This window comes from Protobothrops mucrosquamatus, unplaced genomic scaffold, assembly GCF_001527695.2.
Source record: "Protobothrops mucrosquamatus isolate PMUCROS unplaced genomic scaffold, P.Mucros_1.0 scaffold2928, whole genome shotgun sequence".
NCBI lineage: Eukaryota > Metazoa > Chordata > Lepidosauria > Squamata > Viperidae > Protobothrops > Protobothrops mucrosquamatus.
The window spans coordinates 1-12965 of record NW_015388953.1 but is presented as its reverse complement, the minus strand read 5'-3'; the positions used below and the strand labels follow the sequence as shown (position 1 = coordinate 12965).

General features: G+C 40.3%; 1 protein-coding gene across 1 annotated transcript; it reads left to right on the top strand.

Moving 5' to 3' along the window:
• The first annotated feature begins 2944 nt into the window (after positions 1-2944).
• On the top strand, positions 2945-7899 carry LOC107296674 (glycine N-acyltransferase-like protein 3). The gene is made up of 6 exons (XM_015826020.1): positions 2945-2990; positions 3252-3346; positions 4165-4272; positions 4565-4691; positions 5449-5569; positions 7221-7899. Exons 2-6 carry the CDS (start codon positions 3269-3271, stop codon positions 7621-7623), a joined length of 837 nt encoding a protein of 278 aa, XP_015681506.1. The 5' UTR covers positions 2945-2990; positions 3252-3268; the 3' UTR covers positions 7624-7899.
• The last annotated feature ends 5066 nt before the right edge of the window (positions 7900-12965 follow it).

The following is a 12965-nucleotide window of genomic DNA, read 5'->3' as shown; positions in this document are numbered from 1 at the left end:
ATAGCCCGGGTGGCGTATAGTTACTGTTGCTTTGGCTCAGCCAATGGCGGAGCTGCTTTCGCTTTGCCTTGGAAGGAACGGGAAGGAAGACCTCTGCTGATGCCAGGGAAATTTCCCAAACGGACCCTTCTCGCAGCCTCCTTTTATAAAAGGTGCTAGTTGGTCTGCGAGATATGTGGGAAGGGGCACCTACTACGAAAGAAAGAAAGCGGTCTTTCAGGCATTAAATTCAAAAATCACTGAAAGTTTACGTCCGTAGTTAACTTTATTAAAAATTATTATTCAGAGCTAGTTTGGTGTAGCGGTTAAGGCACCAGACTAGAAATTGGGGGACTATAATCTGTAGTTTCGTCTCAGGGACAAAGCCAGCTGAGTGATCTTGGGCCAGTCACTTTCTCTTAGCCCAAGGGTGGTTTGATATTGCTACTTCCAAAAATGTTGCCCTGTTGGCCAAACCATAGATTGTCCCAACTAAATGCGAATTTGTTTTTTCCCTGGTGTGAAGTAGCTAATTATCACACAAGGGCAAAATGGTGTGCTCTTGGGACTATACCAAAAACCTTCAATATCCAAATTAGCATAGTTTTATACACTTTTGGGAAAACAAAGGCACATGATCAAGCAATAGGCAACAAGTGACAAAAAGTATTCATACCCCTAGTAGAGAGTGACTCTCCCATAGACTGGGTTCATTGCTAAAAATTTGCAGCTCTGTCCCTCCTGTCCCTAACTGATAAGGTGAGTAATTAAATGTGCAAAATGTTTTAGCTAATTTATCTACAACAGGAAAGGGGAAGTTAACCCTGAATAAGCTGTTGGCCTGCTTCCAGTTCTTTGATAAGGATATCACTAGCTTTCCAGAAATTTTAGGATAGGAAGCCCAAGAATGAGAGGCCCCAAAAAGTAAAACATCTGGAGCAAAATGAAGGTTTTTCAACAAAATGGGGTTTCTCTGGCTAAAACTAGCTGTACCAATTCTATATCCCTGCAGGATCTATAGTCCAGGCTGAAAGGCACAAATTTGAGTCTGATACCCTCATGCCATGTGCCTTCCTGGCATCAATACAGAAATGTCCGGGGCTGCACACGTGCTACACTGACTGGCTCAGCGTGTGTCTACCCTACGCCAACAGGTGCGGGTAACCTGTTGAACCCATTCGTGTTGCCCTTTTCCTAGTCTTGGCCATAATATTTCCTGGAGTTTTCTGACCAGACCCAATCGTGCTTAGTTTTAGAGCCCAGAGGTGTTGCCACTACTAGGCCATCTCAAAATGTGCTGGGTGAGATAACGTGATGTCCTTGCCTGACATACAGCATATGTGAAAATTACTAAAAAATATCCATCCATATCACACTTCCTTCTTTTGAATGACTTTCTGACTTTTCTGCCTTAAAACCATCTTAGACTTTTAGCTAGGAAAATGATGATATGCCCCCAAGTACTGAACTGCTTTTCAGTTGAGGTCTTTTTTTGTTCCTCCTAAAATGCAAGGCATTTGGCATTCCTCATGGGTAAGATTTGATACATCCTGATGTTGCAGCTTCATTTTCTGAGAGTTATCTCTCTATCACTAAATAAATCGATTATATTTGGCTTTTCCTTGACTTCTAGTATACAAAACTAAATTCGTTTTTGCTTTGTAAATATGAAAAGTGACATTTATTTTCTGTTCTCCACAAAGCAATGCGGCAAAAATATGCCTAAGGATGAAGATGGATTTGAGCAAATGCCTGGATTTTTATAAAAATGTGCAATCTACAATTGTTTGCTGCTTCATTTGGCAGTGATAGGTTCTTACTGCCTTGAAACCATTATGGTGGAACATAATTGATATGTCCAATTTTTTTTTTGCTCTCCTGCAATCATTCTGCTTCTTTATTTAATTAAGCAACTATCTCTGAAAGGATGGCCCAATAGGTCACACGTTGTCTATGACAAGATCCTCCTTATTAGAGTTTTCCACATGAATTAGATCTCTACCAGAATCTATTTTTCATATTCCCTGTTCCCCATTATCTCAAAGCAGGTCATTCTCTAGAAAGGCATTATAACATTCAAGATTGTGCTTATTCCAATGGAACAGAACAGATGAAATAAAATCTGATGTCCAGGAGAACATTCATTGAGCGAAGTACTGCATGGAACTTCGTTGTCAGGGTGTGCTTCGCTTGGCTACTTCAGAAGTTGCTCCCTGTTTTCTTTGCATGTGTGTGCACAGTACGCAAATACACTACCAAGGCTGGCAGGGAGCAGCTTTGACAGGTAAGCTTGAAAGAAATAAGCTTTTATAATAAAAATTGAATGCTTTGGGCCTCCTGCTTGTTCCAAAACACGTCTTTCTAAGGATTTGCACAACTCTAAAATGTATCCAAATAAATGCATATCTAGAAAATAAAAATCAGCTAAACACAATTAACTACTCACTTCACACAATAGCTGTTGGAACATCCTCTGTGACAACCAGTAAAAACAATCTTCTTTTTACCTAACCTGCATGTCCCTCTGTTGACCTTTAATGGATGATCCTGGGTTTTAAAATTACTTGTCCTTTTTCTTATTTTTATTGAAGAATCATTGTAGCTGTTTCTTATATAAATGTTGAGGCGTACATATTTCTGGAAACTTGAACACAAAGTATTTTGCTTGTATTTTCTGTTCCAGCTTAAGCACATCTGCTAACCTGGTCTGTTTGTGCGACCTGAACTTGTAACCTGAGAAGCTTCTGCTACTTACAATGCCATCATCATCCCACTTATGAAGAAACCTGTCCTGGGGTTCAGAGAGTTGGCCAATTATTACTGAACAACCTTTAACAACTCTTCATCAGAAACCTCTACATCCATACAGTATTTGTTAATAGTTAATCTGCTGTAGTATAAATCTGATCTTGACAGCAAAGCAAGTATTAAAAAGACCGGACTGGACAGAAGACTGAAATAGGAAGAGAGAAATTGTGGAGCTGCCCTGACAAAAACCTGGCTTGCTGAAGGTGAGCAGGAGACACTGAGACAGAATATTGGTAATTCCTAAAGGAAAGTCCTGAGTTATGTTGAAATGTGAGCTGAAAGGGAAGGAAAGTTACAGTGGGAAGTGGAGAAGCTGCATTGTTTTGTGCCTTCTCTTGAGAGGAATCTTGGATAAATTTATTGTTTTGTTGAGATAGAGAGCATTCCAGTTTGGGAGTGACAGGAAGGTAGGGAGAAGTGGACTCTCATTCAGGTATTTACTATGTCTTTGTTCTACCCATCAGCTTCAATCCCCAAAACTATGTTGGCCCTTTCCTGTCCTTACAAACTGCGCTTGTTGGAGGGAATGCTGAGGAAGAGTCTCCCTCAGGCACTTGTGGTAATTCTGAAACATTTACTAAAACGTGGACGTAGATTCTTGACAATAACCTCGTTTTCTAGAACTTAATATTTGGCACTCAGGATGAATAAAGTATATTATTATTATGGATCATCGCACAGTCAGCCAGATGTTCAGACTGGATTTGGCATTTTGTCTACCCATCGAGTCCTTACCCAGAACCTGGGATAGGCAGATGTGGATGTTTGATGGTATTACAGATATCGTCGCAGGATGGAAGCAGTTCCTAGGAACGCTGCCTTTTGCAATTGACTAATAGCGAATTTGTCAATGCCAGTGGTGTTCAAGTGATGCTCCAGTTGTTTTGGGATTGCACCCAAGGCGCCTATTACTATTGTTACTTTTATTATTATTTTATTATTATTATTATTATTATTATTATTATTATTATTATTATTATTTGCTTACTTTTACCAAAAATGGCAAGAAACAATTCCTTGAAAATGCCTATATCTAAAACATGATCCATGTAACATACCATGTGTTGTAGAATAGATATAAAATAAAAGATATAAAAAATAGATTCAGCCAGATGTGCCTAATGAGCATAGATCTCTGGTGAATGGAGAGTTGCAGGACAAATCTGCAATTTTCTGCCTAACGGGTGAAAATCCTTCATCTTATTCAGCAACAGAAAGAAGTAATTCTGGAACATCATCAACATGTGGGGAAGGGGGAGTGGTAGAACATTAGGTGAAAGTTATTGCAGCAAATCTAAATTAATGCTACTCTACTTTTCTTCACACATTGTTCTCAGACCGACTCCCGTAACTACACTGACACTTGACTCTTGACAGGTCCATGGAGCAGTCATGAACATAAATCGGGGGAATCCAATTGGTCACGAGGTGATTGTGGATTCCTGGCCAGAGTTCAAAGTTGTCCTCACCAGACCACGCAAAGAGGTAATAAACAGCCTTGCCAGTTCTGACGGAAGGAGGCAGGGAGGAAAGGAAAGGAAAGGAAAGGAAAGGAAAAGGAAAGGAAAGGAAAGGAAAGGAAAGGAAAGGAAAGGAAAGGAAAGAAGGAAGGAATATCTAGGAGTCCATAGCCAGCCTCTAATGGATAATTTAAGGTACTGCTGCTTTTTTGGAAGAGGCCATTTTGGCCTTTCCAAAAAAGAAGGCATTACATTAATGAAGTTATTCCTATCATTTCATCTCCACATTAAAAAAAATTGCCATGCCTTTCTTCTAGATTGCCACAGATCCCTCAGACCAATATGCCAATGTGTATGCAGCATTTTATCAGGATCTGGATGCGTATCGGAGGCTTGTAAAGGATACAGATGCTGTGAACTGGGCCCACACCTTCCATCTCTTTGGTAATGGTCCTTTTTGAAGGAGTGAAGAAAAGGCATTGTATCGATAGGTTTTCTATTACAGTATATATGCAGTGGCATCAGAATGAAAATGGCTCAAACATTCTAGAGTAATTACCACTGAAGCCCCCCCCCCAAAAAAAGAAGATAATAACTGCATGTTCCCTTTTCACATTATTCCAACCACTAAGTGTACAATGATGTTCTGGCAATATTTTCTTGATGTAGTTTTAATTCTTTGCCTATTCCTCTCCCAATGTGAACTGAATTGATCTCAGCAGGTTGTATGACTCTCAAATTAAACATGACCCACATCTAGAGTAAACTACAGGAATGATAGTTTGGATTGATCCAGACTACAGTCATGTGAAAAAGAAAGTACACCCTCTTAGAGTCCTATGGTTTTACCTGTCAAAACATAGTAAAAATAATCTGATCTTTAGCAGTTCTTAAAATTAGGTAAATGCAACCTCAGGTGAACAACAACACATAAGATATTACACCATGTCACCATTTATTTTTACAAAAAGAAAGACAAAATGGAGAAGCCATGTGTGAAAATCTAAGTATGCTTTTCACATTTACAACCATTGCAGACATGGGTCGCGTGATCAAAATTCAGCTGCTTGGCAACTGACTCATATTTATGACAGTTGCAGTGTCCGGGGGTCATGTATAACTCTGATATCTTGCCGGTTTGTACTTCCAACTTGTGCACACAGTCTTTTCCTGGTAAATTAATGCTTTATTGTCTTTCCAGGGACTCAAGAAGGGATGCCCGAAGCTACTCAGGATGCAGCAGCTGCTAAACAAAAAGAGTTATCTGTAGTTCCTCACTTCCTCTATGAACTTTCTGATCCAAATAAATGTCACACTGGTAGGTGAGTGACCACCCTGTTGGCCGTCACCACTGTTATAATGATGAGGCCTGATGCAGAACTGTTAAGGCATTCTGAAGATTTTGTTATGATCAGGCTCCCACAGGAATGGGTGCTATACATCCTTGAAATCTGAAATCACATTTCTTATGGGTCAATCAGGTGCCAAAATCAACAGGATTCCTATAGGACACATTGATTCCTCCAGGGACAGAGAGACGAAGTCACAGAGGAGGAGAGGTGTAACAGGAAACCTGCCTAGAAAAGATAGAAAAAAACCCAGTAAAACCAGTAACAGACATGATGGCCCTTTTTGAATGCTTGCCTTTCCAAAGACAGAATATTAGAGAAAATGGGATGTGGAGTACAATAATGCTAAAACAAATCTGATTAGCAGTTTCAAGCACTGTAGTACAAAATCAGTACGTTTTGTAGACTGATTGCAAATTTCGCAAAGTGAAAGATTATCCATTAGCAAAGACCATGATACAGAATTACACGTCCTCGTTTCATTTTAATTTTAATTTTTTGCCTGTCCAAAACTTAGTTAGTGTGGCCTGTGGGGCAAACCTATTTTAGGTTTCTCATTTTTTTGTAGACTTTAGGACTAAGACCCAGTAGGTTTTAGTAAGAGAAGGAGAAAGCTGTAGCAGAAGAGGTTGTCTGTGTCAAACTTCAAACACAATCTGGGCATTTGGCTTTGTGATTCCTCTAGGAACAAAATTGCTTAATAACAGTATTGTACTAAATTTGTAGATGGTGAAGTTTCCTGGCAGTTAGAACAATTAACCAGTGGAACAACTTGCCGTCAGAATTTGTGGATGTTCCAACGTGGGAAGTTTTTAAGAAGATAGACATTTGTCTGAAATGGTATAGGGCAGGGATAGACAACCTTGGCTCTTTTATGACTCGTGGCTCAGGAATTCTGGAAGTTGAAGTCCACGAGTCATAAAAGAGCCAAGATTGCCTACCCCTGGTATAGGGTCTCCTGCCTGAGCATGGGTTAAACTAGAACAGGGGTCTGCCACCTTGACAAATTTAAGACTTGTGGACTTCAGCTCCCAGAATTCCTCTATGCTGGCTGAGGAATTCTGGGAGCTGAAGTCCACAAGTCTTAAAGTTGTCAAGGTTGCAGACCCCTGGACTAGAAGACCTCCAATATCCCTTCCAACTGTACTATTCTATTCTGTTATAAGTGGGGAAAGACTATCTGAAACTCCCATTTCATAAAAATGGAATATTTGCATCTTATTCTTTATCGCTTTATAATATATGAGACACTGGAAATGCTTTCCCGTCATCATGGGTAGCATTTTTTAAAAAAGCAACATGGTAATAGAATTCTGCACTTTGATAGAGAAAAATGGAATCAATTTGTGATTCTGCACTTTTATAGAAACAGAATTATCAGGGTAAGCCGCTATCCTTTCTGGGAACAGTTCACACTTGTCTGGCTGGCCAGTGTTGGACTAAATCAAAGCTGGGGAATGATGGCCTCTTTATGACCTGTGGACTTCAACTCCCAGAATTCCTGAGCCAGCAAGTCATAAAAGGGCCATCGTGTCCCACTTCTGGACTTAATAGATAAACTAACAGTTTAATTTTCTGTTCTCATCTCTTTGATTTTGTTCTTTTTGCCTTTCCCCTTTTCCAGGCTTGAGCCCGGCTTCAGACTTTCCTCCTTGAATAGTTCCAATGTTGACCTACTGAATGAAAACTGGGCCTATGGCGGCAATGAACAAAGCCGCAGGTATCTGGCCAAAATGATACAGCATTTCCCCAGTGCTGGCATTCTGAACCAGGAGGGTCACCTTGTCAGCTGGGTGATGATGAATCTTTTTGGCACACAAATAAATGGGTACACCCTCCCATCATTCCGTGGAAAGGGATATTTAGCTATAACAGTTAAGGCTCTTTCTGTTCAGGCCTATAATGCTGGTTATCCTATATATGGCTTTGTTGTATTAACAAATAACAGTATGCAGACTGCGATGGAAAAGGGAGGATATCAGAAATTATCTGAGCTGAGCTACCTGTGCTCTCATTACACCAGTTAGCAGAACAGAGTGAGGAGAGAGGCTATTTTCCTTGGTTTAACCAGATTTTTGTCACCTGCTCCCTGAACTCTGAGAGATACTTACACACTATTTGATAACTATTGGACACCTCCCAGATCCCCAGGGAGGATCAGGCTTATGAAGAATATTTCTCTGAAATTTCTTTGATTGTCTTCAGCCAGTGTTAGTTTGGTGGCCAGGCCTATTCTTTAATGTCTCGTTCTTTGACTTAAGATAATATTTAGGATTTGAATTCTATCTCATTCCCAAGTTCTCCATAGGCTTCCTATAGCTGCTGGAGGCCCTTTGAAAAGGTATCAACTGCTGGCCAGATTCAGTTCTTTTCCTCTTTGTACCCCTGAGCAGGTAAAATCAATACCTTGGTGTGCTATATTGGTTATAACATTCTGCACGAAGAGGAGCAAACTAAAATAAAATTCTTACAAAAAAAAAGAGCTGCTTTGGATCAATATAAAGTTCGGGCTTTGGGCTTTAAATTTATTTCTGTGTTTCATAAGAGATTGCATTCCACACAAAGAGCAGGATCACGATATAGGAATATTCCCTGACTTTATTTGCTCTCTGGGATTTCATGTTATGACTTACACAAATCCATTCAGTGCAACAGCTGCTACCTTTCCCGAATTAACTCTATTTGTCCATAGCTATTTAGGCCCTGTTTCATCAGGTGTTAACTCCTGAAAGAGGCTGTAGTGCAGGGGTATCAAACTCGCAATGTCATGTGATGTGTCGCGATGTATCGCGACTTTTTTCCCATTGCCGGCAATGGGGTGGGCGCGGTTTCGGCATGATGTATCTGGCCTGTGGGCTGGCAGTTTGACACCCCTGCTCTAGTGGGACTGACCTTCAGGAAGCTCTCTTGACATTGTCAATACTATTCCCACTGTCACATTTGAAAAATGCAATACTTCAGGACTCGTTTCCTGGTCTTTGCTTGTTATCTGCCTGTCTTTTGGTAGGGAAGAAGACACTGGACTTTGTTATTAAGATCTACAGAGCAGGCTCTTTGAAATATATGCAGATCTGACAATTAGCAATAGCACTTAGATTTATATACTGCCCCGTGGTGCTTTACAGAACTCTGTGGGTGGTTTACAATGTCAGCATATTGCCCCCAACAATCTGGGTCCTCATTTAACCAACCTCAGAAGGATGGAAGGATGAGTCAACCTTGAGTGGGTCAGAATCGAACTCCTGGCAGTGAATAGAGTTAGCCTGCAATACTGCATTCCAATGACTGCACCACCAAAGCTCCTAAAAATGATACTTAGTGCTGTCATTTAAAAAAGAATTATCTTCTCAGCCAACCAAAGGTAATTTCTAAGCAGCTCATCTTTTGGTAGATAAATACAATAAAGTAGGGGTTGCTACCACCTGGGGACCTATGAGCATGGGGAACAAAATCAGACCCACATTTTTTCAAAAGGCCACTCCTGTGAGGAATCTAGACATTAGGCGGTGGGTGAACACACCAGTCAGCATATGAAGCATGGTGCAAATCTATATCAAAAAGGCCTTTGCTGTTCCCAGTGGTCACCTAGAGTTTGTACCTAGATTTGATAGCCCAAATGTTGTACATGTCAGCTCTGCTCCAACCCTCAGAATGTGCACTGCTGTTGCCATTTCTCTCTGAGACTGACTTGTTCTGGCTAATTTCCAAATTCAGCTGCAGGAGAGAGATAAGAAAGAATGGATTGTTTTTCTGACTTGTTCATCCTTCTTCACCAATGGCTGAGGTTTTTTGTTTTTTTTGCTAAAACAGAATTAGAAGTGCATGGCTTTCATTGACTACGAAAAGGTATTTGACTTAGTATTCCAGCAAGCAATAATCAGTGCATTGCTCAACTAAGGCATAGACACTGCTTACATAAACTTACCACAATCAAAATATAAAAAAACAATAGTGACAATTTGCCTTAATGATCTTAAAGTGGAAATCAACATAGAATGAGGTATACGACAAGGTGATACAATAACACCTATCCTTTTCTCAGCCTGCCTTGAAGAAGTATTTTGCAAATTAGACTGGATAAAAGATGGAATAAAAATCAATGGCGCCTATTTAAATCACTTAAGATTTGCAGATGATGATGTTCTCTTCTCACAAGATCCATAAGAGTTACAAAGACACATAGAAGAATTGCACAAAGCAGGAGAACCGTTTGGCTTAAAAATAAACCTGAAAAAGAGCCAGGTTATGTTTAACAAATTCACAATTTATAGTTTTTTATATATCTGGAGAAGAACTAGGCATAATAGACCACTGCACATACCTTGGCCAAAGGATCTCAATGGAAGGTGATACAAAAAAGAAAATTGAATGGCATGTTAAATGTGGTTGGCAGGCATTCGATAAGTTAAGTGTAATTTTCAAGAACAACGTCATATGCCTGAAGAGAAATGTTTTCGATCAGTGTGTGCTACCTGTTCTAACGTATGCCAGCAAAACATGGACACTAACCTCACAATCAATATAAAAGCTATGAGTGGTGCAAAGAGCCATGGAAAGATACATGCTCGGCATCACAAGACAAGATAGAAGGACCCGCACATGGATTAGAGAACAAACGAAAGTAAACTATATCATCAAGAGAGTAAAAGAATTGAAATAGAAATGGGCTGATCACATAGCAAGAAGAACTGATGGCAGATGGATCATGGCAGTCATAGAATGGATCTTACTTGATAAAAAGCATCCACAAAAGAGACCTAAAACAAGATGGAGCAATGACATCTTCAAGTATTGCGGGCCCAATTGGCAAAGGAAAGCTCAGGGCCGTATTGGTTGGAAACATGTGGAAGAAACCTTCATTCTACAATGGATAAACAATGGCTAAAATGATGACAAGAGTTGTTGCTTTGGAATTGCTTCCTCTGTAGTTTACACATTTAACTAATATAATACTTCTTTGTCACACTATGAATGGGGAAAATACTAAATTTTGTAATCCTAGACCAAAATCCCCTGCTACACAAGGCAATGTATTGAGGGAATATACTTAAATCAAACTTCTTTAGTTGAAAAATAGACATTACCACAAGGAATTATTCACATTTGTCCTAAATACAGGGGGGGGGGGTTAACCTTGAAAACTGGTCCAAGAGGTTTTCTTGATCCCCAAAATACGGTGAAAGGAATGACCAAACCACCTGTATTCCAAACATAATATATTCTGTACAAAAAGAACATCTGAGAACTAAGGAGTGCATCTTGGATAACACATATTCTAAGAAGTGATTGGAGCCAAATTCATTAGCAGATATGATTACTTATTATTAAACATTGCTATTCAAAATGGCTTTCTGTCTTTCTATTCAATCACCGCCACTCTGGCTTGTGAAAAACATTATAGTAAAAAAAATAAATACAGATAGTCCTTGACTTACAACAATCCATTTAGTGATCGTTCGAAGTTACAACAGCACAGGAAAAAGTGACTTACGATTGTTTTTCATACTTATGACCATTGCAGCATCCCCAGGGTCACATGATCAAAATTCAGCTGCTTGACAACTGAGTCATATTTATGATGTTGCAGTGTCCAGGGGTCAGGTGACCCTTTTTGCAAACTTCTCCCAAGCAAAGTCAAGGGAGAAGCCAGTTTCACTTAACAACCATGTTACTAACTTAGTAACTGCAGTGATTCGTTTAACAACTGTGGCAGGAAATGTTATAAAATGGGGCAAAACTCACTAAACAAATGTCTTGCTTGGCAACATAAATTTTGGACTCAATCGCAGTTGTAAGTTGAGGACTACCTGTACAGTAGAAGCTAAGTGAAAAGATGGGTTGTGAACATTGGTCATAGAAAAATAAGCCAAAGTGTTTGAGCTCTATTTTTCTCTTGTTTATAACCAGATTGAAACAAGGCAAAATTATTTGCCAGCTCAATTATGCCCATTCTTTTTTCCAGGCCTCCAGTACAGAGGACAAAGGTACTATCTTATTAATGATTCACTTTTCAGGAATAAAAGATTGATTTACTGCATTACTGCCAAGCAGTAATGATGTCATCCGCGCTCTGAATCTCTTCATAATTGAAGTCGGCCTTCTCCTCTGCATCAACATTGAAGGAAATTTCAAGTGGATTATCAGAGCCAGCCCTAGTTAACAAATTGATCAATGATTGAGAGGGTGCAAGGTGAGGAGAGGAGGCAGATATTGGTCAGATTTTTTTTTAAGGACATGAACTAGGAGGTGGTTCAATAGTGAATCACAGGACAAAAGTCACAGTTCAATATTACATGGGAAAAAAGCTGAAACCCTGTCAAATCTAAGAGGATTGTTATTAATCAGTGACAAATGTAAGGTCCTATCTCTGATGGGAAAAATGAAACACATGGGCAGAGGACAGGGAAAGCCTGGCACAACAGCACAGCTTGTGACAAGGATCTAGGGCAGAGGTCCCCAAACTTTTGGGCACCAGGGACCAGTTCCATGGAGAAAAGTTTTTCCGTGGACCAGAGAGTGCGTGGTTTTGTGTGCTGCCTGCATCCCACGGATGGGGCTTTGCTTGTTTGTGCAGACCGGATGCTGGCATGCTGCGGCTCGGTACCGGTCCACAGAGCAGGGGTTGGGCACCCCTGATCTAGGGGACCAAACAGACAACTGGCTGGACATAAGCAAATGCTGGGATGCAACACCCAGACAAGCCAATAGAGGTTTGGACTCCTAAAAAGGAATCAATATGCCCAACGCATAGAAGAAAACCATCCCATTATATCCTGCAATGACAAGGCTGCACTTGAGGTTCTGGACACTGTTTTTTTAAAAGGAGGAGGGAGAAATGGGAGAGAGTTCAGAGAAGACCTCCTGGACTGGGGAGGGGTCTGGAAAACATTAACATTAAAGGAGCTAAGCTATAAATATTGCAAGGCTTTCACATAGAGTATGATCTTTTTTTAATCAAAGCTAGGGCAGAGTTCTTTCCAGTTCACACACTATATAATTTTATGTCTCATGATCCATTCAACCATTATTTGACCACAAAGGCATTTTCTGAGTTCAGAATCTGCATCGCTGACAGAGACCTTTTGAGCACATCTTCTTGGTCTCCAGCAGGCAGGCAAGTTGGTTCATAAACAATTGATGCAATTCTGCCTCTTTGCTCCCTTCAAGTTTGCTCACCAAAAGACATTTTTCTGGGACCTGCGGGGCACCTTCTACCTGGCCAGCCATGCTGATCCTGACCTGCTCTTCCAAGTTGCAGCTGCTGGAGAGTGTATTACGAAAGGGCCTCCCTGAAACGCTGCTGGTAATCACCTATTTAGTTGCTCCTCTTCTCTCAATGTGAATATACAGTAAGAGCTGATTGTTTCCC